The sequence below is a fragment of the Pteronotus mesoamericanus genome, unplaced genomic scaffold (assembly GCF_021234165.1).
Source record: "Pteronotus mesoamericanus isolate MK-2021 breed Mesoamerican mustached bat unplaced genomic scaffold, CSHL_Meso_final scaffold_21, whole genome shotgun sequence".
Taxonomy (NCBI): Eukaryota; Metazoa; Chordata; class Mammalia; order Chiroptera; family Mormoopidae; genus Pteronotus; species Pteronotus mesoamericanus.
Genome location: NW_026555310.1, coordinates 10,523,549 through 10,551,192, shown reverse-complemented (window position 1 = coordinate 10,551,192; position 27,644 = coordinate 10,523,549). Strand labels below are relative to the sequence as shown.

General features: G+C 35.7%; 1 protein-coding gene across 6 annotated transcripts in view; it reads left to right on the top strand.

Moving 5' to 3' along the window:
* PPHLN1 (periphilin 1) overlaps nt 1-27,644 on the top strand; it is a 116,482-nt gene that overhangs the window by 24,162 nt on the left and 64,676 nt on the right. For 2 of the 6 annotated variants that reach the window (XM_054591223.1, XM_054591218.1), the window contains 5 exons: nt 41-205; nt 2,549-2,610; nt 15,514-15,719; nt 24,239-24,295; nt 26,746-26,825. In XM_054591223.1, coding sequence (XP_054447198.1) covers nt 41-205; nt 2,549-2,610; nt 15,514-15,719; nt 24,239-24,295; nt 26,746-26,825 — 570 coding nt within the window. The remainder of the gene's footprint in view (nt 1-40; nt 206-2,548; nt 2,611-15,513; nt 15,720-24,238; nt 24,296-26,745; nt 26,826-27,644) is intronic. The other 4 variants (XM_054591220.1, XM_054591222.1, XM_054591219.1 and 1 more) reach the window with 3 other exon arrangements.

Sequence of the window (27,644 nt, the reverse complement as noted above, 5' to 3'; positions counted from 1 at the left end):
AAATTAGTGATTTTTATATATTTCTTTTTGTCTGTTTTAGGATGGCTACCATAGAGTAGTTAATATTGTGCCAAAGAAACCACCACTGCTAGACAGACCTGGTGAAGGAAGCTACAATAGATATTACAGTCATGTTGATTACCGAGACTATGACGAGGGCCGCAGTTTTTCTCATGATCGAAGAAGTGGTCCACCTCACAGAGGAGTATGTAAATTTCGCCCATGTACTAATTGTTATTTTTTTTTTCTTATAAGTTTAAAAACCATGTAATTTTTGAAATTTATGTGACTGGCCATGAAGGCAGTTGAATAAACACTTCCTGCTTGATGCTCTGTTGAATTGCCTGCTGGAGCTTTCAAATGGGAACTGGTAGACAAGAATCTTGGGGTGCTGGTCAAAGTGGGTAAGCACTCTGGATAGCTCTATCTAAATGACATTAATTACAACTAGCCTGCTTTTTTATCCCTCAAATTAGCAGGGATTTGCAGAAGCAGTTAAAGGTTATCTGTTGGTACTCAATAAGTGATGGGCAGGTGGTTACCATCTCTTACTAGATGTGCCCACTTACGATTACTTTGATTATTTTTAGCATGATGAAATGACATGGATGAGATTGGGTTAAGGTTGTTGAGACTCTTGTTTTATTTTTTGCTATAGTTATTATTAAAGTCTACTTACTAACTCAGATTAGACAGCACTCAAAACATCACCTGACCTATAGTAAGCACTTATAAAATGTTAGCTGCTGTTATTACTATTGACAATAGTAATTGCTATTATATTGTTTCTCTTGATCACCTTTAAAAATCAAAAAGTATGTATTTAATATTGCAGTAATCTGAAAGTGTGTTTTAATTTTTCAGTAATCTGTCATTGAACTTGATTGAAACTATTCCGTGATGCAGTTCCTTTGACCTAGCTTGCATGTTTCCCCTGGTAGACCATTTTCCTACATTTTCTCTTTCTTCCTCTTCCCAACTATATAATATTGTAATTAACAGTACTTATTCAAGCATGCTTATGATAAAATTTGACCTCACATTGGCCGTTGGAATTAGTTTTCATACTTTACACTTGAAGAAATGGAGGTAAGGTGATTTATCTAGGGTGGGAAACCTATGGGAGTCCAGTTCTCTTACTGCTATATCATAGTTTCCCTGATAATTCTCTAGTAGTAATGAGATTATTCAGTGTTTTGTTTGCTTTTAAAGTTTGGTGTGTATGGTTTCCCTTTCATAGAGTTAATTTTCATTTTGTTTAATTTTTAAATGTTCTGTTTCTTTAGGAAGAGGGATTCAGTTTTGGAAAGTAAACATTATGCGTTTTCCCTCTTCTAGAAATATTGGATTTTGCCATCAGATCCCTTCTTTCAGGCAGTCTCAGGAAGAACCAATTTGGTCTTTGCATAAAGTTGTTATCCCTCTTGTGAAAACCCTGTGGCCATTTGCAACTAAGAGAGGGAATTTTAGATTCAGTGGTCCAATTTGCATATGAATCCTCGTGAACATGATTTTTTTCCTAAAACCTTGTAGCATAATAATGCTTTGGCAGTCATTTTTTCTGTTGTTATAAATTGTGTTCATACCGGACACAACATTTTTCTCTTTAAATTCTCTTCAGGCAAACAAGCCCACATGAGATGCTTAGGACTTCTGACACTGATTCTTATCTAGACTTCAGTTATATAATGCAACTACTTACATGATACAATATTTAATTATAGCTGTTTTTTCTTTTGCTTGTTTATATTTAATGTTGTTAAAGAAAATGATGAATATATTTTATTTATGTAAGAGTAGAGTATGTGATGCTAAAGGAGGAAATGAAAATAGTATTTATTTTAGCTGAGTCAGTGTTTCTGATAGTAAGTCATTCATGTTATATTGTTCCATGTATAATTTTAAAGTAATTTGGTGTGGATTATTAAATGTTTCTCTTTCTTTGCATCTTTTCAAATGTGTCTGTCTTAGAGGACAAAATGTGCTTGCTTTCTTTGAGTAATTTCTAACAGGGCCACATTCTGTTCTAATGTAGCTTATCACTAAGGGATGGTTTCCTATATTGTTTCCAATTATGTCTTTTAATGGGAGGTAAGGTGAGGAATAAAAACTTGAATGAGAAAAATGGGAAAGTAACAAATTCTTTCTTGAGCCTGAAAATTGATGACAGAACTTGGAATAAGAAGAATAAAATGAAAGGTTGTAAAACATCTGTTTAGTTAAATTTAAATTGACCCTTTGTTCTTGAATAGCCCTTTGCTCTTGTTATGTTGGTATATGTGTCCTTGGCGATTTCTACCAAAATCCTTGAAGCATTTTCATAGAGATAAATGGTACCACAAATTCTCAACTTACTAAACTAGTTGTTGAAATGGATGATTTATATATTTTTTATTTTATGCCTTTTAAGTTCAGAGAAATTTAGAAAGATGTTTTTGCCCTCACATTATTTTGGTCTTAGAGACTAGGTTCTAGAAGTACTGTTAGATATATTCTATTTGACTGAAATAATGTGAAAAAATATCTAAGTGACTTTTTGATTTTACAGGATGACTCTGGCTATAAGTGGACAAGAGATGATCATTCTGGAAGTCGTCAGGCTGAATACAGGTAAAAAGATGAAAATAATAACTTTTTTGATACTTGATTCACTGAGATATCTAACCTCAACGGGGCTTCCAGTCAAGATGGCAGAGTAGGTAAATGAGGTACTTATATCCTCCCAAAACCACATCAGAATTACAACTAAATTACAGTACAATCATCATTGAGAACTGCCTGTAATCTAGCTAAAAAGGAGTCCTGTAACTAAGAATATAAAGAAGAAGTCACTAGAGACTGGTAGAAGGAGCAGAGATGTTGGTTCCACACCCGTGTATGATGGTTAAAAATTGGGAAGACTGCCTCAGCTGCAGAGGTCGCTCCTATGGAAGAAGGCATCCCAAGCCAGGGTTCCAGTGCCAGGAAAGTAAGCCCCATAATCTCTGGCTGTGGAAACCAGTGGTGATTGTGGCTGAGTGAGACACAGGGCTTCTGGAGACCCAGGTGTTTCTCTCTAAGGGCTAGTGCACGGACTCACTTGTACTGATCTTTAATGCTGGGCTAGCAATGAGAAAGTTGCCAGGGTTATATGGAGAGGAACTGAATTGTGTGGCTTTGGGATGAGGGCGGTGAGGCAGATTTATCCCAGACAGAAGTGCAAGCAGAGGCCATTTTTCCTTTGCAGAGCCTGCCTGCTACAGAGCTGGCACCATATCTGACTCTCTCCATCAGCCCTTGCTGGGGATTCCCTGAGACCCCGCCCGGCCCAGTGGCTTTTCCATATAAGTGGCCATTCTTGGCTCATGCTACAGACTTTACTAAAATCTTTCAAAGGTTCACAAACCTCAGACAAACAGCACCTGTTCTGGTGTGCCCCATATCTCTTGCCAAGTGGCCCTAGGCTTGGCAGTAATGGCAGCCAGCATTGGTTCGCAGCTTGGCCTCTTCTGCATACTTCTAAGCCCAGCACAAGCAACAGCCACCTGCAGACTGCTCTGTAGCTCATAGCGGGTAGTCCCGGGCAGGGCACAGGCAGGGGCTGATTTTGACCTCTCCCTCCCGTGAAGCACCAGAGCTAGTGCATACCATGGATAGCTTTAGACCGCACTAGAGCACCACTCAACCACCTCCACAAGTGACACACTCAAAGGATAGACTCATTTGGCACTAGAGCCCTCCTGAAGCGAATTCTGCTCTGTGAGGTTGGCCCCCTGCTCAGCTAGTCCTCTGCTATAGTCTCAACAAGTCCTTACAGCCAGTTGGCCTGGAGGTAAGCCCCTCCCATTGATGTGCTAACAGCAGTTGAGGCTCAATTACAACAGGAGGGTGCATACAGCCGTGGGTTGAGGGGTGGAGGGGGCACACCTAGAGTGCACAGTTTGGGTTTCCAGGGAGGCTGTGCCACTGGCCACTACAGGACACCTACTACATAAGGCTACTCTACCAAGACTACGAGATATAGCAGCTCTACTAATGAGTAGAAACACTTACAGGAAGGCAGCCAAAATGAGGAGACAGAGAGACATGTCCCAAATGAAAGAACAGAACAAAACTTTGGAAAAAGAACTAAAGAGAATGGGAATGAGCAGTTTACCAGATGCAGAGGTCTAAACACTGGTTATAAAGATTTGCAATGAACCTAGGGGATGAGTAAAGGAACTCAATGAGAACTTAAAGAGATAGGAAACATAAAAATGGAAACAGAAAGCATAAAAAAGATCCAGTCATAAATGAAAAATACAGTAACCAAAATGAAGAAAACATTATGGGGAGTCAGTGGTAGAGGAGATGAAGCAGAGGATCAGATCAGTGATTTGGAAGATAAGGAAGCAGAAAACACCCAATCAGAACAACAAAAAGAAAAAAAATCCGCCCCTCTTCCCCATCAAAAAAAATGAGGATAGTATTGTATAAGGAGCCTCTGGGGCAACTTCAAATATACCAACATTTACACCATGGGGGTACTGGAAGGAGAAGAGAGAAAGCAAAGAATTGAAAACTTGTTTGAAAGAATAATGATGGAAAACTTCCTTAACCTTATGAAGGAAGAGGACATACACAACCAGGAAGTGCACAGAGTTGCAAACAAAATGATGCCAAAGAGGCCCACACCAAGACATTGTAATTAAAATGCAGAAAGTCAAAGACAGAGAATTTTAAAAGCAGCAAGAGAAAAGCAGTAACCTATAAGGGAGCTCCCATAAGACTGTCAGTTGATTTCTCAGCAGAAACTTTGCAAGCCAGAAGAGATATGCACGACATATTCAAAGTGATAAAAAAAAGGAACGACCTACTACCAAGATTACTCAGTCCAGCAAAGCTCTCATTTCAAATCAAAGGACAGATAAAGAGCTTCCCAGACAAGAACAAATTAAAGGAGTTCACCACGACCAGGATTACAAGAAATGTTAAACAGTCTTCTTTAAGGAGAAGAAGAAAAATGATCAAACATGAATAATAAAATGGCATTAAATACATATCAACAGTTTAAATGCACAGAAATGGATTATATGTTCTAATCAAAAGGCAGATGGTAGCTTAGTGGATAAAAAAGAAGACCTTTACATATGCTACCTACGAGGGACTCACTCCAGATGGAAAGACACAGACTAAAAGTAAGGGGATGGAAAAAGTATTTCATGAAAATGGAAACAAACAAACAAAACTCTGTAGTAGCAATACTTATACCAGACAAAACAGACTTTACAACAAAGGCTGTAACAAGAGACAATGGAGGACCCAGCAGTTCCGCTTTTGGGTATTTATCTAGAGGAACTCAAAATACTAAATTGAAAAGACATGCATCCATATGTTGACTACAGCATTATTTAAAATAGCCAAGATATGGAGGCAACCAAATTGTCCATCAATAGATGAATGTTTAGAAAAGAAGTGGTGCATATGTACAGTGGAATATGACTCAGCCATAAAAAAAGAATGAAGTCTTCTGCAGCAACCTAGAGGATGCTGTGCTGTGCAGAGAAAGACAAATGCCATGTGATTTCATTTATATGTGGAATCTAAAAGACAAATTAAACAAACGTACAGAACAGAAACTCATACAGAGAGCATTTTGATGTTGCCAGATGGTAAGGGGCTTGGGAGGATGGGTAGAAAAGGTGAAGGGATTAAGAAGTACAAATTGGGAGTTATAGAATAGTCATAGGGATGGGGAATGTAGTCAGTAATATTGTAATAACTATGTATGGTGTGAGATGGGAACTAGATTTATCAGGGTGATCACTTTGTAATTATGTAAATGCCCAACCACCAAGGTGTACATGTGAAACTAATATAATGTATGTCAACAGTAATCAAAAAATAAAAACATTATAAAGTGATTTGGGCATGGAAAAAATCTAACCTTAAGGAACATAGATGGAATGTTTTTTATTAGGGTTTAAAATTTTGAAAGCAACAAACAGTGTATTTTTGAGACTATAATATAACAATAGCACTAATAGCTAGTGTTTTGTGTTCTGTGTCTATTGACATTTTGTAACTGATAATAAAAATATATATTTAAAAATATTTGAACTATTGATATATTCTTATCAAATTAATAAATTACTCTTAGTGGGTTTTAAGGTATATGTTTGCTTAATTAGAAGGTAAGGCTTTCCCTCCACCCCCCAGAATATTCGAGTCACTACAAAGTGATGCCTACTATAAGGTATTCTCTCAGTTCCTTTATTTTGATCTGTAGAATTTTGTTGGGAAAACACATTTTGGAAGGCCATCAATCCATTGTGAGTTTTGTTTACTTATAAACGCATTTGATAATGGGGAAAAAAATATAGATTTAACTAGATTAATAGGTTTTTTTTAATGACTTCATAATAATAGTGTTAAAAGTAATAAAGGGTCCTTTTAAGATCTCTTATGAATTGTCAGAGAAGAACATCAGCATCATAGAGGAGAGTAGGAAGGAGTCAGCTGCCACAAAATATCCTTAGTGTCAAAAGTAGGCAATAGGATTCAGTGGATTGGGACAAGGCAGTTTTTTACTTCCAGAACAGCAGCCAGCAGTGGCATATGGTAAGTATATTAGTGCTGGCTCACTGCCCTCAAGTCCCGCACAGTGATGTGTGATGGGCAGAAATGGTGGCTATGCACATGGATGGATGCACCTCAGCCAAGGACCCAGGGTCCAGAGCTTGCTATGTTTTGTAGCAAGCAGGAAGCAAACCAGCCTCTCTTTCCCTGGAAGCAAACAATCATACAATAGTAAAATTGGAAGCCTGGTATGTAAAAATAAATATCTGGTATAATAAAGACCTAAGTATAAAAAGCAAAACTATTACAAAAAACTTTTTTGAGAAGATTAGCAAATGGTTTATAATTCCTCCCAAAGAAACAGTTCCTAAGTTTTAGTTAGTTTATTTTCTTTAGTTTTTTAAATAATTTCTCCTTTATGTCTTTATTGTCTCCTGTCTTTTTTATTTTTAGCGTTTTATTTTTTCCTTTGTGGATATATAACTTTATGTAAATGATGTAGAATCATATATGTGATTCCCCAATCCCCATGACGATCTTAAATTAACATCTTGGTATGTGTTCTCTATATTCCTAAACATTTGGGGTATTTGATTGTTGCTAATGAGATCATGTTATATATACTTTTCTTTAAGATACTTTTCTCATTCAGAGGCTTTTGGAAGTCCTTCCAAGTTATTTGGTTTAACTTTAATTTGATTATTTTTGATGGCCAAGTAATATTTCATGATGTGAATATACCAAATAATTTAGCTGTTCACCTATTGATGAATATTCACTCCGGTTCCAGTACAAAACAGCACTGCAATAAATTCAAGTACATAATGTCTGTATGAAACAGTACTTTGGGCCCTGGCTGGTGTGGCTCACTGGATTGAGTGCCAGCCTGTGAGCCAAAGAGTTGCTGGTTTGATTCCCGGCCTACGGCACATGCCTGGGTTGTGGCCAGGTTCCCAGTAGGGGGCGCATGAGAGGCAACCACACATTGATTTTTCTCTCCCTATCTTCCTCCCTTCCCCTCCCTAAAAATATATAAATAAAATCTTTATTAAAAAAGAAGCAGTATTTTAGTTTCTGTTGGATTGCTAAAAGTGGAATTTCTGATGAAGAGCATGTGCATTTTAAATTTTAGTAGATGTTTTCAATTTGCCTTTTAAAAGCCTGTTACACTTCTGTAATTTAAAAAAAACTAACACTTTAATTTGGATATTTAGTTTATTTTTACTTCCTTCTTATTAACTAGAGTTTTGATATTTGGTTGGCCAAAAAGTTCATATGGTTTTTTTCTGTAAAATAAATGACACATTTTTAATTTTCATGAATAACTTTGTTGATTCAGATATCTTGAGTATGTTGGCTCTCTCACGTGTGATAGAATGTTAATTGTTTTCAATTAATGTCTTTATTTGATTGCTATCAACATCAGTTAGTCTACCCGACTGTGGAGCATCATCCAGTGAGAAATCGCCAGCCCAAAACTTTGCAAACAACTTTTGACACATTTGGTTAGCACCTTCTCCATACACTGCGTGACTCTTTTTTTGTGTTTCAGTTGTGTTTTTACCTTTCTTGGAATAATAAAGCATAATACCCTGAAAATGTTGTATGTTTTCTCATATCTTCAACATTGAAGTGGCTACATGGAAACTCACCAATTTTGGTTTTGTTTGTAAGTGCATGCTGATATGACAGCTGTGACAATACAATCTAAGAAAATTGTTGCAAATGAAATTTAAGACAACTAAGCCCTACTAGAGCCATCTTAAGGAAAAAAACAAATGAACGTTCTGGCCAACCCAGTATCTTCCCTAAGCATTGCTATAACTATATTCTATGATTCTAATATATAGCAATTTTATACTGATTCTGAGATAGCATATTCTTGTTATTCTGTGATCAGAGAATATTTCCCATGTTCTTATTCTACTATTTAAAATTTATTGGTCATTAGGTGATCAGTTTCCTTAGTTGTATAATGGCATTAAATAAGGTGTATTCTCTGTTTTCAGGGTATAGAGTTTATTCTACATGATATATTCATTCATTTGGTAAATAGTTATCAAATAACTAAATGATATATGTTGGGTTCTTGTCTAGTCCTTGAGGATAAAAAAACTCCCACTTTCATGAAGTCTACATTTTAGTATGGATTATAGATAGTAAACAGATTTTTAAAAATACAATTTTTATAAAGAAAATAAAGTGTTAATAGTGGATTAGATTGTGCTTCCACTTCAACACCTTCCTGCACCTTCACTTTGATGTCTGAATGTCTTCAGTAATGTCTCAGGTTTTATACTATCACAATAGCTGTAGCTTTTGCCCTTGGCCGGGTAGCTTAGTTGGTTAGAGTATTCTCCCCATATGCCAAGGTTGCAGGTTCGATCCCGTTTCAAGGTACATACAAGAATCAGCCACTGATCATGTAAATAGGCGGAACAACAAATTGATGTTCCTCTCTTCCTCTCCCCCTCCCTCCTTTTTTCTATAAAATCAATATATAAAAATTTAAAAATAACACTAAAGCTTTAGGTTTTACTGGTATCTTTTTGACTATAAGTAGTTCCCTATCAGGTGGGCTCATTGAAGAGCTCCTACCTAAAAGATTGAATAGAAAATAGCTGCTGTTTCAGAAAAAAAAAATCACTGCGTTGTAAACCTTGCAGAGTGTAGTCGTTTAAGAGAATAAGGTTCTGAGAGCGATTAGGCAAACCATGCTAGTCAGTGTTTTTGTTTTGTCAGTGGGTGTATATAATACAGGGTGGGGCAAAAGTAGGCTTACAGTTCATAGGGAAAATAGTACAAGAATTAATAACAATACAAGAGTAAACTTTGGCAGAGTCACAACTGTAGATCTACTTTTAACTCACCTGCAATTCTTTATTTGTAGGAAGAAAATATTAAACATTGAAAACATTTGATTTGAAACAATGTTAAAATTAAAAAAGTAACAAGAATAAAGAACTTGTCTTTATCAGAGACCCCATTAATGCTCCAACAGTGCCCCTGTGTGTTTTAAAACTGAGCTCATAGGTCATATTTTTGTAGACTTCTAATCTGGAACAATTCCTCAGTCTTTCTTTGACTTTTATGACTCCTTGTTTTTGGCAGGATGAATACAGGGCAGACATTTTGTAGAATGTTTCTCAATTTAAATTTGTCTAATGTTTCTTGATGATTAGATTCTGGTTATGTGGTTTTTGCTGCTGTCGTTCTTGCTGGGGCAGTCCCAGAAGTGATGCTGTACTCTTCCTTGCATCCTGTTAAGTTGCACTTGTTGATTTGTTCCCTTATTGGTGGTGGTGACTTTTATCACTTGATTAAGATGGAGCCTGCAAAATTTCTTCACTCTGAAGTTCGCCTCCTGTAAAATTAATATGTTTTTTGGGGAGATAGTTTGAAACTATATGATGTTACTCTTCATCACTGGTTTTAATATCCATTAATGTTTCTTGCAAGATTTGAGTATTAATATGATGGTTTCTAATGGGTGATTTCGTAATTAGACTGTTCTTTCTATATTCAATATTATGCAGGCATTCTGTGTGAGGAGGAGATTTCACTTTTCCCCATATTCCTTAAACAAACAAACATTTGTTTATATCAGTGTAGACATATGGATTCATATTTTATTCAGTGTGTAATAATTTGTTGCTGTCATTTTTTTGATGCTCAAATTTGGCCACTGAATTCCATCAAGATAGCTTTTGTATTTTAAAAATATATACTTTGTTGTGGTAGAATGCATATAACATAAAATGTGCCATTTTAACCATTATTTTAAAAAAATATTTATTTATTTTTAGAGAGAGGAAGGAAGGGAGAAAAGAGGAGGAGAGAAACATTGACGTGCGAGAGACACATTGACTGGCTGCCCATCAGGCGCCCCCAACTGGGGACCTGGCCCACAACCCAGGCATATGCCCTGACTGGGAATTGAACTGGTGGCCTTTTGTTTCACAGGCCGGCACTCAATCTACTGAGCCAATACCAGCCAGGGCTAAGCATTTTCAAGCATAAAATATACTGGCATTAATTACATTTAAAATGTTGTGCACCTATTACTACTATTTTCCAAAACTTCATCACCCCAAACAGAAATGCTATACCTTTTAAGATTTACTTGTCTCTTCTTACCCCTAGCCCCTGGCTAGCACCATTCTACTTTGTTTTTATGAATTTGCCTATTTTAGATATTTCATATAAGTGGAATAATACAATATTTGTCCTTTTATGTCTGGCTTCATTCACTTAGCATGTGTTCAGTGTTTATTCATGTAGCGTGTATCAGAACTTCATTCTTTTTGTGGGTGAATAATACTCCATTCTATGTATATATCAGATTTTGTTTCTCCATCTTCTAATGGATATTTGGGTTATTTCCACCTTTTACCTGTTACGAATAATGCTTCAGTGAACATTGGTGCATAAGTATCAGTTTTGAGTTCCTGTTTTCGTATCTTTTGGGTGCATACCTAGGAATAGAATTGCTGGCTCATGTGGTAATTCTATGTTTAGCTTTTTGTGGAACCACCAAACTGTTTTCCATAATGGCTGTACTATTTTACGTTCTTACTAGTGATGTACAAGAGTCCCAGTTTCTCCACATCCTTGTCAACACTTGTTATATTCCCAACACTTGTTATATTATTATTATTATTATTATTATTATTATTATTGCCATCCTGTTAAGTGTGAAGTGTCTCACTGTGGTTTTGATTTGCATTTCCCTAATGACTAGTGATAATGAACATTTCATGTGCTTGTTGGCTATTTGTATACCTTTAGAGATATGTCTATTCAATTTTTGACCAATTTATAAATTGACTCAGAAAATAGCATTCGCCTTTTTTTTTTCCCTGCAGCAAGCCATTATAGACGCAGCCTACACCCTGAGTAGTAAGAGTGGCCTCACCAAGCTCCTTCCCTGTAATTACACTCAGTGTCTCAGAATCAAGCCACCATAGCTTTGAATTGTGCCTGTGAGCATCTGTGCTTTATCTCAGTTTATTTTGCATATCCGTTAGCAAGATATGTCCTAAGGTAGCAGAAAAGCCTAAGAGAGCTTCTACAGTGTTATAGTTAGCATAAATCGGGACATAATTAAGCCTTTCATCTGTTAAAGCAAGGACAATAGAAGATGTAAAGTTTTTCTAGTAATAACTATTTTCTGTTTATTCATTAAGTTGTCTCTGATAGTGTTTAGTTGCATAGGTAGAGTAGCAGGCACCAAAGATTTAAGAAAAATTGTGAGAGAAAAAAACCTTTAAATATTTATTATCAAAAGTAATTTTTTAATATATTTTTATTGGTTATGCTATATTTTTAATATATTTTTATTGGTTAAAATTGGGACAGTTGTCCCAATTTTTCCCCTTTGCCCCCCTCTACCCAGTACCCTCATTCCCTGTGGCAGTCCCCCTCCTTAGTTTATGGCCATGGGTCATACATCTACGTTCAAGTCCCTTTAACATTACATATAATAAGGGCTTGGTGATAATGAACTCCTTTAGCTTAATCTTGTCTGGGAAGCACTTTATCTGCCCTTCCATTCTAAAAGATAGCTTTGCTGGATTGAGTAATCTATGTTGTAGGTCCTTGCTTTTCATCAGTCTGAATACTTCTTGCCAGCCCCTTCTTGCCTGCAAGGTTTCTTTTTAGAAATCAGTTGAAAGCCTTATGGGAACTACTTTGTAGGTAACTCTGCTTTTCTCTTGCAGCTTTTAAGATTCTCTTTATTTTTAATCTTTGGCATTTTAATCATTGCGTGTTCTGGTGTGGTCCTCTTTGCGTCCATCTTGTTTGGGACTCTCTGCTTCCTGGACTTGTATGTCTATTTCTTTAACCAAATTAGGGAAGTTTTCTTTCATTATTTTTTCAAATAAGTTTTCAATTTCTTGCTCTTTTTCTTTTCCTCCTGGCACCCCTATGATGCTAATGTTGGTATGTTTGAAGTTGTTCCAGAGGCTCCTTATGCTATCCTTGCTTTCTCGGATTCATTTTTCTAAGCGTTATTTATTTATTTTTTAATGTTTTACTTATGAAAGGTTGTCTTCGAATCTGTTTACTGACTTTTTCTGTAGATTGCATTAAAAATATGATGTTTGGAAATGATGTTGAAGGTTACAATTGCTGTGTCAGGGTATAACATTTTTCTGAATAATGGACAAGGAGGAGAGATACTATTCTGCTCTGAGGTTTTAAAATCTGACGTGTGCTTTCCCCAAGTTATCCATCCGTCCAGGCCACACTTGATAGTTACGGACTATTTGTTCTGTTATGATTTTACTGCCACCTGGTGTCAGGATTAGGAAACTGTAGTTCAGCATTTCTTCTTTCCTTTCCCCCCAGAGAAATTAGGCAATCTTTCCTTTCAACGTGGGCCTGCTCTTTTTTATCCCTAAAGTAATTTAACAGTAAGAGCTTGTTTAATTTCAGTATACAAAAATTTTACTCTCTTTCTTGGAGCACTCTTGCCTTGGCTTCCTTGACAACTTTCCAGTGTCCTTCATGTTTCTGTGGCCATCCTCTTTCATTTCCAGACAGCCTGTTTCTCTTTCAGTGGGGTAATTTTCTTGTCCTAAATTCTGGGCCCTCTGCTCTCTTTATCATTTGTTTTCATCCATATTCAAGGCTTTAAAAACTGCCTATCTGTAGACAAATTTATTGTTATAACCAAAATTTTTTTCTGATTTTTAGCATCAGTCATCTCTAGTTGCCACCAAGGTGTTGCATGAGTTTTTCAAATTTAACGTGTTCTAGTCTAAAATATGGATTCCCCCACCTTGTTCCTATTTCTCAAAATTTTCTTTTCTCATTTCAATAACCTATCTCCCCAGAATTCTGGAAATCAGCCTGATATTTCTTGTCACATGCAGTTGTTAAACATTTGCCATGGGCCATTGAATCTACCAAGGTGTGTTCTTGTGCATATTAAATTTGTCACCCCTTTCTTGTTGCTTCCATATTTAAGCTACCACTGTCTTGTGCCTGTACTGAATAGGATACCAGTTAGTCTCCCTGCATGCACTCTTGATTGCATTCACATGTCTTATGGTTTGTTTTGTTTTTTCTAACAACCTTTCAGACTAACCTCAGAGCCCATGGTGGAAGAGACTGCATATATTTGGTTTACCATTGGGTCCCTAGAACCTGGTATAGTTCCTAAAACCTGTGTAATAAATATGAAGGGGGACCCTAAAAAACCCACAATTATCCTCTGGAGGGTGGACCCCTTGTACAGGCTTCCCCCACTAGGTGAGTGTCCTAGAAACCCATCTGTATCAATGTACCAGCTGGTGGTGGTGTGAGAGGCTGCGTGCGGCTTCAGGGAATTTGTTGAAGACTTTTTGAACATGTTTGCCCATTTCATGATGGGTGATTTACCAGTGCACCTGCCCACACTGTCCTGGGTGTTCACCAGTTTTTGACCAAAAATGACCCCGGTGCCCCACCCTCCCTGTTTACCTGATCTCGTCCCTAGCGAGACTTTTGTTTCCTCGGGTAAAAATGTCCTCAAAGGGAAATGCTTTGCCCATGTGGAAGACGTGAAACAAATTAACAGCAGGAGCATTAAAAGGCATCAAAATCAATGTACTTTTGAGCAGTGGAAAAACCATCTTGATAGGTGTATTGCATCAAATGGAGAGTACTTAAGGTGACTGCAATTTAAACATGTAAGAATAAACAACTTTTTGTAAATCCGGTTTTTTGGGGTCCACCCTTGTATATAGCCACTGTGGCGCTCATTGATATTGATATGATTCCTATAGTCTTAGTGATGAAGCTTGAATATATTAGAAAGTCTTTAATGATTTAGTATTTGAGTTTATTAATCATAAATGAGTTTTAGCTGTTTTCTCCTTTTGCCCAGAGAAACTTTAATGTATCTGCAAATATATATATTTATATACATATATTGCTGTCATTAGCTGATATGGGACTGCTAATCAATATGCTGAAATTATTCTAGAGCATTTGAAATCTCATGCCATTGGTTTGTCTTTTAGTATTCTTCTGTCTGAAATTTGAAGTTCTTTCATTTTAAAATGGAGGTACATTTGCTAAATATTCAATTTAAAAAATCTTGTCTTCAACTGTTCTTTTAAATGGAAGCTCAAGTTTTGATAGTTTCATTAAATTTGATTTGCTTTGTTTTAAAGATGGTTTGCTTTTTAAAGTTTTACTACTTGGGCTTACTTTCTGCTTTGAATTAATGGTATGCTTAATAAAGAAATTTAATTTGTAAAAATAAAAGTGATTTATAAAATGTTGGGTTTTAGAGATTGGTAACAATCTATATACTAACGATATAAATTCAGAAAGCAAAGATTTAATAGGCATATATCAGGGTTTCCCAGCCCTGGCATTATTAACATTTTAGGCTGGATAGTTTATTGCTGTGTGTGTGGGAGCTGCCCTGGGCCTTGTAAGGTTTTAGAAGTGTCCCTGCCCTCTACCCACCAGTGGTACCCCTTCCTCTCTAGTGGTGACAACAAAAATGTCTGTAGGCATAGCCAAATTGTCATGTAGGGTGCAAAAATGCGCTATTTGAAAATCAGTATATACTGTACTTAGAAGGGAATAATCGGCCATGAAATATCTCATTGGGAAATCTTTGGCATCCTCTAGGTGTCTTTGAGAGTGTCGTGGCTGTGTGGTATATTGTTAATGGCAAAAAGAAGTAGAGACTATATCACTGTATTTTTTTACATTTTAAAATTTATTTGCTTGCTTAAAATAAAGTAACTTTTGCACTCAACACTAGATTCTATCCCGAACTGTGACAAAATGATGCATTCTAAAACATATTTCACTGATAATGCTTCATTTTGTGGACTGATTTCAGAAGTTAGGTGGTAGTAGAAAAGGGAATCAAGATTACAACTTAGAGTATCTTGTAATCAGAGCTTTTGCCATTTGTGTTTGTATACAGAGGGTACAGGAATATTAACTTCTTTTCTTTTCTATTTAAAGGGACATGAGAGATGGCTTTAGAAGAAAGAGTGGCTACACTTCCCATTATGCCAGAGACCGGTCTCCTCATAAAAGAGAAACTCCTTTTTTCAGAGACTCATCTGTAGGCAGAAAGGATTCTCCACACAGCAGATCTGGTTCCAGTGTCAGTAGTAGAAGCTACTCTCCAGAAAGAAGCAAAACTTACTCTTTCCATCAACATAGAAGTATGTATTTTAAAGACCTTTTCTTTTTTTCTTTTACAGGCTACACTGATGAGAGTGTACTGAGTCAGATTGCCTTATAGGTGTTGTAAAAGATAAATTTTTTAGAACTTTTTCTTTTCAAAATTTTCAAACTTACAGAAAAGTTGAAAGTATAATGATCATCATGCACATGCACACACTCATTTTTTGAATTATTTCAAGTTGCAGTCCACATGACATTTCTAATTCATCATTGAAGAGATAGGTTTTTAAGCATGTTGGGAAGTCACATGCTCCCATATTTTCTGCTAGTTCCTGTGCCAGTCTAACCTCTTTAATCTTTTGTCACTAGGTTATATCTATATATTTGATAGTATATTTTTCATGAAAAATATCAGTGGTTTTCCTTATATATAAGGTATAGCCTTATGGAATTTAGAGTTAAACCTACCTTAGGTTTATTCTTTTGCAACCTTTAATTTGTTTTCTTTAAAATTGGAGTGCCTGGATAAGCACAGCACTGTATGCAGTCATGTCCTCCTGATTGAGTTGCTCAGTGTACCTTGGAATAAATAAATGAAATTTTCTTCTATTACCTTTGTAGATTCTACCACCTGCAGTTGAGTTCATTCACAAAAAAGTGCCTCTTGCCTTCTATATCCAAGGCACTGTGTTAGATAGAAAGATATCTCTGTCACCAAGGTAGAGTATGTATATGTATTTGCTCCAAACTAATAACTTTATCAGTTTGTAAATATAGCATATGTAAAATAGAACTTTGATACAAGAATCAGTATGTCATAAATGAGTTAACATGACATGAGCAGATCAAGTTAAGGGAGATTCTCACTCTGGGGATGGAAGAACATGTCATGGAAGAAATGATACTTGGGCTTATCTTTCATTTCAGATTTCTCTAAGTGGAAAAGGATCTTCTAAGTAGATGGAATTATAAGCCAAGGTACAGAAATAAGAAAAGTCTAGAATTTTTTTTTCTTTTTTAACTTCTCCTGTTTTTTTGTCTTCTAATTTTAGAGCTAGGTAGAGTGGGGCTTCCAAAAATATATTTTTTAATGTATGCGTATGAGTGGGCATGCACTTATATATTACCTTAGTGCTTAAAATGTTTTCAGAATAGTTCCAGGTAACTGAAAGTTTTACTGTGGAGTTCAGTGTTAACAGTTTGGTATTTCCTCCTCCTCTTCCACCCACCTTCTCTTCCAACAAGAAGGTAAACTACATCTAAGTTCTAATGGATGCTCGCATGCACAGACAATAATAACCAAAATTAACCAGATACCTTTTAGGAACACATTTTTTTTGATATGTTTGACTGAAGCCCAAATCTGTTAATGATTTGATTAAGAGGAGGAAAATACAGTATCTTTGGAAACTGATTGTGAAGCCTTTTAAACAAAACATGAATAAAATGGAGGCTTGAAATTCTTTTTTTAAAAAAGATTTTATTTATTTATTTTTAGAGAAGGGAATGGAGGGAGAGAGGGAGAGAAATATCAATGTGTGGTTGCCTCTCGAGTGCCCTCTACTGGGGGACATGGCCCACAACCCAGGCACGTGCCCTGGGCTGAGAATCAAACCCGCAAGCCTTTGATTCACAGTACAGAAGGAGCTCAGTCCACTGAGCCACACCAGCCAGGATGGAAGCTTAAAATTCTTACTGTAAGCTTAAAGTGAAGCTGTTATTTAAGATAGCTATTGGCGAATTAGCCTTATTGTTATTTTTTCTATTTTGTTTCTAAAACACATTTCTGGGGAGGCATCTTCTGTCTGCTCTTGACTTGGTAAATTAGCAGCCAAAACTCTGAAATCTTGAGAAGAAATGGGGAGGAGCCGCAATGGTGCTCTTGTCATAGGATCCTTTAGTATATCCATATTTTTACCATCCTTTGAAGTCTAGTGCCTTTAATATCTGGACTGTTGCTAGAATAACAAAGAAAGATGGTAGACTGAAATATGCTATAAATTGAATGAAATAAAGCATATGACTTTGTTAATACCTTCATGTTTATTTTTTAAGTTACTTAGCTTAGAAAGTAAACTTCTTCAGTCAAAAAAAGACTGAGAAACAGGGTCCTTCAGTGATCAGTCACTTAAACTGGGTTAATTAGCCATATTGTGTTAATTTAGTTTTCTACTGTAAATGAAAATTTTGCCATAGATTTTAAATGTTTCTATAAATAACAGGTAAAAATAATTAGGTAATTTTACCATTTTGCTAATTCTTTAACTTTTTTGTTTTTGTTTATGCTTTTCAGAGTAATTTTACTTATTTTAAAGATCAATAGTTTGGCCATGGTAACCATTTTTTTAATTAAAAATTTTTTCAATTACAGTTGACATTCAATATTATATTAGTTTCAGGTGTATAGCATAGTGGTTAGACATTTATATAACTTGCTAAGAGGACCACCCCCTATAATTCTAGTACCTACTTGGCACATGGTAATTGTTTAAGTACTAATTCTTCATAATTCTTCTGTTCATGTAGTGTATCTCTTATGTGCTTAATTATAAACTACAGGGTGATTTTTACTCCTTTTTCATCTCAACTAGTTATTTTTCATTTTGTGCTTACATGTGTGCACACGAACACCACACATTCATACACACATGCATTTAATTAAATTCCTTTTCCTTACTCTCTTGGGTTTATCTTATGGAACTTTTTTTTGCTTTGGGCTAATTATCCTCCTAAATCAAACTGTTGTTTTTATCCTGTGCTTCATCTATAAGGATTTTCTGCCTATAACCTAATTGGACTAACCTGGTCAAAGCTGTGACTACCACATTATTTTTCATTCCTTTTTGTTGTCCATATTTACATGCTACGACTGTGGGTTGCCCTTAACTTCATTTCCTTTCCTGTTGTTTATTAGGTGTTTTAGTTAAACTATTGTTACATATACCTTGTATATTTTTACTTGAAGTTTATTTTTACTCTAATTAATCTAACCAAGTATCTCCCCATTTGCCAGCTCTCTTAGGTATTTATTTTTCTTTTTTAGTCTCCTTTTTCAAATGAGTCCCATTGTTTTTCTCTTTCACTTTTGTTATTTATCTTTTGTTTAGTATTAGAGCATTAATAGTGACACCAGAGATTGCTAAGTTCAGTCACCTGTGTCCATTCCTTGTTAAAGTACTTCCTGTGATGTTTATTATATCACAGTCTAGTCTCTCCATCTTTGTATAGTTCATTTTCTAAAACAATTAAAATCTTTTACTGTAACATGTACATAATGCTAGTTATTATCTTAGACCCATAAAGATATTTTTGCTTTCTATGTTGTAACCATTTATGTATTTGACAAGTCCCATCATAATGTTCTTGATTTTTTTCCCCAGGTTTAAATCTATTTGGTTCTTTCAGCTGTTCCTTTTATGTGGCATGTTTTGGGCCTTTTGCTTTGCAAAATTTTTTTCTATTCCTTTAAAGTTGTGATGCCAGAAGTGAACTTTTATTTTGCCAACAACATTGTATTATTGACTCTTATTGAGACTGTAGACAATTGAAACCTAAACCATTTTCATGTATTTTACTCTTAATCAAAATGCTCTTCAGCTGTAACTTTTTAGGTGCAATTGTTATGTGTAACTGATACATTTTAAAAAATCTAGCTACACTAAATTTCATTTAATTGATTTTGGATTATGAGTCCTCCATAGGGGTTTAAAAATCTCATTTAGTGATCATATATATTAGTAGCAGATAAAAAACAGCTTTGTTTTATCTGCAAATGAAGTATCCTTTGTTTTGTATTAATCATTAATAATTTTGTTGACCCAAGCATAAGACCCAAGATAGAAACCTCTAGAGATCTCTCTCTGTGGGCCTCAACTATTTATCTGTGTTTTTTCCTGTTATTGAACTAGTTGTGATCCCTGGTCTTGCTTGTCTTTCTTTCCACTTGCAGATTTCATGGAAGACTTGGTCAGATACTTGAAAACAAATGACTCTTTGTTAATTCATTCCAAATATTTGCTATAGATTATATTGTCAACTTTACCAGTGATATTCATATATAAATTAGGCTGTGTGACATCTTGGTTGGATTTTTAAAATATCATTACTATGGAAGATTTGGAAGTTTATTGTTTTTGTGGATCTGTGTCTGTTTTTCTATAGTTCTGATTTGGGCCCATCCTCTCCTTATTTTCTTGATATCAGCAACCATTATTAAGAAGATATGTTAAAGAAAGACTGTTGTTCATCAATGTTTAATCCATTTGAAAGAACATCTAAGATAACTGAAAATGTACAAGAATTAAAAATACTATTTTGAGAAGAGACTATTTGGAAGATAGACTCTATTGTTGAACTTCAGTGTAATTGGATAAGATGCCTGTCTAGAGACCTATTGGCTATGAATACATTTGGAAGTCCACATTAACTTTTTGATTATAACCGAAATTCCAATAAAATTTAGAAACTTAATTCTGCCTTTAGAAAGAAGGCTTTTCTGTGTAAGTTTAGATGGTAATGGGGATATGGAAATAAGGTTTTATCCTAAGATCATGTATATTAAGCATTTGGAAGGAAGGTTAAACCAGTTCCCTTTGCAGCTGAATATAGTGTTTCTTGGTTTGAAAGTCGCTGTATTTATGATCAGTTTTCATACAGTCTTTCATTCCACAAAGATATATTTCAAATAAATAGTTTGCCAACCAAGAAAGATTCAGTCTTGCCCTCAGAGTTATGGTCTAGTGATGGAGACAAGTCATTACACAGGATTAGATGTTGTAAGTGGTATCTGAAGGGTTGGTACAAGTTGAAGGAAGGATGCAAGTGGCCAAGAGTTATGAGCTGTATCATGTGGAGCACCTGCAATGTAATTTAGTATTTTCCAAGAAGAGCTTGGACTTTTAACTGATCCATGCTATTAGTGTGCTGTGGAATTAGATGCCTTTTTTTTTTTTTTTTTTTTTTTTTTTTTTTTGGTTAGAGACTTTTGCTTACTCACAAGCCAGCTTTGGCTGAATTTCCTGTGGAATCCTAGTAGGACAGCCATAGCTTTTCCAGCATCTGAATGTTCATGGTTCTAGAATGGTAATCAATCAGTTAATGATGTTTCCACGTGTGTAGGCATTTATTGTATCCCTGTTTTAGGACTTAGTATGTTCTGTCAGTAGCACACATTCATAATATGTACAGATGATATAATATTTTATTGATATCTTAAAAAGTTAGCCCATGTAGTTTTAGGTGATGTATTAAAGGAGAGTTCTATTTAGAAGTGCACTTCCAAAGCAGTCATAGTTAAAAGGCTTTACTTCAACTTGTTGCATTGTTAACTTCCTAAATGTGATTATTTTGGGGAAGCAGAAGTGCTGGAAAGTTTCTTGTCCCCGATCTGGTTCTTTTCCTTTTCCCCTTCCTCCCTCCCTTCCTCCTCCTCTCCCTTCCTTCTTCCCTCCTTCCATGCTTCCCTCCCTCCCTCCTTCCTTTCCTTCCTTCCTTCCTGTCTCTATTTCTCCCTTCCTTTCTCTTTATCCCAAGAACATTTGCTTGTGTCCCCTCCATTTTCTGTTTCATACCTTTTTGAATAAATCAGTAGATGTCTAGGAAAATATGTTCTTCCTAACTAAGAGCCCCAGATAATGTTTATCATCATCCATGATTCAGAAAAATAAATTACTTCCTTAGCATCTGTGTAAGCACCACTTTTTCACTTATTCGTATCTTAATTTCTCCTTCAAAGCTTCAAGGGAAAAATGAATTATCTGTGCTATGACTTTTTTTGTTTCTTGTAAAGACTTCCATTCAGAGGTGTCTGTTTTGTTCCTAATTGTCACGCACTGTACCAAGAATTTAATAGTATGCAAGACATAGCCCATAATTGTATCATCTCCAATGGTGATTTTGTTTTGAGCAATGTTTTTTGTTCTTATATGGATTATCAGTTACAACACTTAATTAAGATTGGATGAGTCTGGTTAGGGTTATCATTGCTTTCATCAGGACACAATTAGAGAAAGCATATTTCTCAAAGATTGTACCAGATTTACAGCTGTTATATTTAAAGAGTCATCAAATATTTATTAATATTTATATCAGCTATTATTTCAGAGAGTCACCAAATATTATAAAATTTTTATAGAACTTCTAAATGTTTGTTGAAACAATAACCTGGTTCTCTAGCTTTGATTTCATCTGTATGGAAGGAGCTGTATACCTGGTCTACGAAACCAGTGTTTGAAATTCTATTTCATTTTCTTCCCATTTATTCTTTCACTCACCAGTATATTGACTTGGATTTTGATTTCCTTACTGCCACATTCAGAATTTTTCTTTCCTGGTTTCTTTCTTTCATCCTAACTTGGAACCTATTTTCTTAGCAAGTCACAGCAAAGGCAGAAATGTGTTGAGCCTTTTGCTCTGTCTCAAGCAGGCAGTTAGTGCTGCTTACTGAGATCATGTGTGATATGAATTTGAAGTAGCATCCTGTCAGTTAGAAATATAAAAGCATGAATGAAAGAAGCAGATTTGAGAAACAAGTATGCATAGTGTTGGTTGGAGCCATGTTAAGAACAGCCAAGCAAAAAGGATTGTGGTTAGGAGGAATACTTACTTTAAAGAACCATAACCAACAAAGAGAGAGAAAGGTGTAGTTAGGAAGTATAAACACAGAAGTACAAAGGCATGAAAACCAAATGGCAAAATATTAAGAAAAACTTGTTCAGTAATCATTAATAGTAGAGGACAAGAAAAAAGACCTGTGGTTTTGATATAAATATATATTTGAAAACTTTGGGATGAAGAGTTTAAGCACAGTGGGGTTGTTTCCATTATTTTTTGTGTTAAAAATACTCTAAAATTTAGTGAAGTAAAACAACCATTTAATTTTTTTTATGATTCTGCTGTTTGAGCCAGGTTTCGCTGGGTGGTTTTATTAGTTAGTTAGGATTAATTAAATAGCCCAAGCTTGTTTAGTTCAGCATGGTTAGGAATCTGTAGTTAAATGTGGTCATTCTTACAGTATCTCTGAAATTTGGAAATTTGGAATCAAAATCAATAAACATAGTATCAGTTGTATATTAGTAAACTGACTCTTTGGAGGGGAAAAATGCCTGATTCATGACATTTGCCGATATCCATGGAGTAAACACTGCAACTGTGGCTGACTTCAGGCTACCCATGTGGAGTCATTAAACTTACAGTTTGGAAGAGATGCAGACAGTCTACTCTCATCAGCTAACATGAGCGAGACTCAGACTCCAGGCACTCCTGTAAAACATCACTGTCCTAATCTCTAAGTCTACAAAGAATTTGAGGCAGGTTAACAAAATAAACACTTAATAAAATACACTAAGTAAATGAGTCAGGGCTTTTATGTAAAAAGGAAATGAGGACATGAAAATAAAAATAAGAATAAAGTTAGTAGTATATGAAATAATGGGTGTGATAGGGCTCTCGGTAGTTGCTGCAAGTGAACTAAGGATTTGCCTAAAACAAAGGGAGAGTGAGTATTAATAGTGTTTACAGTGTACCTTGGGCAAAAACATAATCAGCTGCTCAGGAAGAACAAAGATTTTCTGATGACAGATCAGAGAGCAATAAGAGGGATAATGCATCTTTAACAACATTCTTGCAAAAGGAGGGCAATATTTGTGTGACATTTGGAACATTTTTTAATGCACCTTGTTGACAGTGCCAAAATGATTCAGATAAAGGGTTGTTTTCTAAGAAAAAAAGGACGAAATTGGCAATTGGAGGTCTATAATAGAAGAAGGAGTTTGTATGTTATTGCAAAGATATCTGGGAGCCTCTGCTAGTATATGTAGGCTATTTAGAAAGCCGATTCCATCCGTATCAAGAGTTTGCAGGAAGCAAATAAAATATTTACAAGTTTCCGAATATGGGATAATTAGAGGTTCAAACAAAACAGTAGCTATGGATCTTTTTATAAAGAAAATGCCTATGTGAGAGAATTTGTATAAAAATAATTAGCACAATTTATAATAGGCTGCTTGTTGAGAGCATGTTAGAATCACTACTGCAGATAACCATTATAACCCCAGGGAACTGCTAAAATATATTATGAACACCTTCCCAGTGTCCTTTTTGATTTCTAGTGGTAATTCATCTTTCATTCTTGATGTTTTGGTGTCATTCTTTAATTAATTCTTTGAATATTGACTTTATGAAGAAGATTAGACAAGGTTTTTATAGTGGTGAATAAGACAGGATCCCGTCTTCAACTTTTGGTGCCCTATTTCATGATCCTCTTCTCATTTCTTTCTGCCCATGCTGTCTGTGGTTAGCCTCATCTTCATACTTCATGTTGTTAGACCCAGTCCATTTCTGATCTTAAATAGATTTTTCTCCTGTTCTGTTATTCCTCGTCAGTGATGATTGCTCTGGCAAGTCTAATGTGAAGGCAGGTTAAGGAAGAGGTTAGGGTCAACAGCAAGTGCTTAGAAGTTCTTGTCCTCATCACTCCCCCTTCTGGGTTCTTCTCTTATTCCTCCTGGGCACAGAGGTGCTTGCTGGTGGTAATTCCTCCCTGCCAACCTTTCCCTAGAATCCGTGCGTGCTGATGCCTCCTACAAACGGCAGAATGAAGGAAAGCCAGAAAGAGGTGAGTTTTGAGCTAGATTTTGACTTGGGATTGCGAAAGGGTGGGGGCTTGAATTGACTGAGGTTATAGAAATGGGAATAGTTTGTAACTGTTCCAGTAGTCTACTGTTGGAACCAGAGTTGAACACCAGTAGACTCAAATAATAGGATTTCAGGGGATCTGGGGGTTGGTTGTCTGGGTTGGCATTCCTGGCCATTCCTGGTCAGCAATAGTTACTTCACAGGAGGTTGAGATCTATAGATGAGACACGTCATTGGCAGATGGAATCTGACAACAGTAGGTTCAAGGGATTATTATTATTATTTTTTTACCTTCTCTGTGCCTTTTCTGCTGCCATCTGTATCATCCTTTTTCTTTATCCTTTGCTTCTTGCCTGCTCTAGGTATAGATGAGTACATGTGGATATGTGCTAAACTACTTGCCCTACCCTTCAGTGTTCTTTTGCTTCTGCACACTGACACTAGTTGAAATCTGCTTAAACTAGCCCTTCTGCAGCTAAAACCTGGAAAGGGTCGTGTAAGACTCCACTTGACATAGCTGTAATGCTGATGTCTTGTTTGTAAAGGAAATGGTAGGTAGGAGATTGACAACTGCTTGTGAAAGGTTTTTTTCCTGTGTCTAGCTGCTAGGTACCAGAGTTGACCCTGTAATTATGCCTTTAATGTGCTATGCTGATTGCTTCAGCTTCTCATCTTCTTCCACAGAATTGCTTATCTGAATAGGATGGGGAGGTAGTTGCATTCTAAGGGTAAAAAAAAAATATATATTTTCACTGAGTTTTTGAGTGCCTACTCTTAGAGTACTCGAGTTAGGTAGGTTTTGAGTATTCAGAAATAAATAAGCTATGTTACTTGTTCCTCTAGGTACTTTAAGTATAGTGAGATACACTGACACTGTCACAGTATGATGTGGAATTTGCCATGTGCAATGAAAATACTGTAGGGAATGACTAAATAACCCATGTTCTGAATTATTTGGGGATGTAGTGATGGTATCATTTTACTACTGGTTTTTTAAGGTCTGCACAAACCTTTAAACATGCTTAGTGTGGGGAAGCTTCTTAATGATACCACAAGTTAAAAGATTCTAGGGTTGTGTCTTAATTTTAAGACTGTTGGAGCTTTGTGCCTAGAGCAGGACATTTGAGTCTAGATAATTCTTTGTTTTGGAAGGCTGTCCTTTGCCTTTGTAGGATGCTTAGCAGCATACCTAGCCTCTTTTTACTATGTACCAGAGGCATTCTCCCACTTGTGACATCAAAAATATCTTCACACGTTGCCAATGTCTCGAGAGAGGTAGGGGGAGGATCTTTAGAAAAGCCTTTCTGGTTTGCAGGACATTGGAAAAATGTTATTCACTACTGTACTAAAGTCCTCAGAAGCCTGTGTCTTCAGGCCCTTACTTAGCTTTCTTCACTGTAGCAGGAAGAGCCTAAGAGGCTTTTTTGACTGAAGCTGGCTGTGCCTTAGTTGCAAAGTCATTTTGTCTGTGCCTTTGCTCTTGACTGCTTTCTTGGCCTTAATTCGCTGTCCAGTCTTGACCAGCTTCTGTGTCACTGCAAACTTGGTGTCACTTTTTCCTCTTCTTCATAATTTGTCAGTTTTCCTAGCAATTAAGAGCAAGGGATTTACGTTATATTTGAAACATGTAGACAATTTAATGAAATGCTTTCTGTCAAGAACAGCTCACTGCTATTTTTAAGATTATATTGAAATAAACTTGTATTTTGTTGTTGAACTGGCTAAAGTAATATTATTTAAATCTATTTTTATGCCTAAGGTTTCTATAAAAACAGTGGTATACATTGAGCACTGACATGAGTATCTGAAATGACTAAAGATAAAGGTTGATGATTTTTGTCTCATACAGATTTATTTTTAACTATTTAAAGTATATTTGGGTTCTCATTAATACCAGGCACTAGATTAGTGCTCTAAATTGTAGTTTTCTGATTTTTATTTTCATTTTTTAAAACTGTCTGAACGTTTCAGGAATACCTGCTAAATTTTATACATGTCCCTCTCTTTGAGCTACTGCTCAATTAGCTAGTTCTCTTTGGTGGTATCTATATAGTAACTACCCTTGTATTTTTATTGTGAGGTATTAAAAGTTAAATTTTAAGAACTTGGAGAAGGAAGTATTATTTATTTATTTGTTTGTTTGTTTGTTTGTTTGCTTTTCTGAGGTCTTCTCAGTGATTCTGTGTTTGCCAACTGGCATTGATGTATACTATAGGGATTGCAATATTTGATGCTCACTAGTTGTAGGTTACTTGAAATTTTTGATGTTGCCAGCCTCTGAGAGAGATATGTGGATAGATAGTAAGTAGTTTAATAATGTAATGGAAGTACTAAAATAAATGTATATCCTCCTTATTTATTCAGATGTAAAAATCACTATAATTGAAAACAAATAAGCTAGAGAATTACATTTTATATTTTCTTATATAGGTAAAGAAAGACCTGTTCAGTCTTTGAAAACATCAAGAGACACTTCACCCTCAAGTTCTTCAACAGTTCCTTCATCAAAGGTTTGTTATAAAATTAAGTTAAAGAAGAATTACAGAGAAAATGATAGGGACTGTCTGGTAGAGATAATTTCATTCTTTATTGTCATATGTGATGGGAGTAATTTGCTACGTAACCACAACTTGAAAGTAGCTACCAGAGTGAATGAGCAGTTTTGTCATAGAATTTTTTCCCACAGGTTATGCTGAAATTAGTCCTTACTTCTGTCCGGCTCATCTTGATCATAACCAGGTGGCAATGAATATTCAGTTGGAGTATATTAGATAGAGGCATAATGATCAATTGTGATTTATTCCATGGATGCAAGAATGGTTCAACATCCACAAATCAATCAGTGTGCTTTACCACATGAAGAAAGTGAAGGATAAAAATTATGTGACTGTATATACAGATGCAGAAAAAACATTTGACAGAATTAACATCCATTCATGATAAAACTTCTGAATAAACTAGATATATGGGAATGTACTTTGACATTATAAAGGCTGCTGAAGGCCAGACTGTGATCAACACCTGATATAAGACTCAGACATCAGAGTGGCATCCAAAGGGATGAACCAGCAGACAAATACCAAACTCTGCTGAGACCCATCCACTTGGTACTTTTTTCATTATTTTTGCTATTTTTATCTTTTTCGTAGCCTTTTTATTTTTTTAATCTATATTTTCTTTTTATTTTTGGCGCTCTGTCTTTTCTTTCATATCTTCTATTTTACTCCTACCTTTGAGTAAATTACTCCATCGTTCCCTTCTTCTTTCCTTTTATTATTTGTGGTACTTCTGTGTTCCTTTTCTCCATTTTCCTATTTTAATTCATTGCT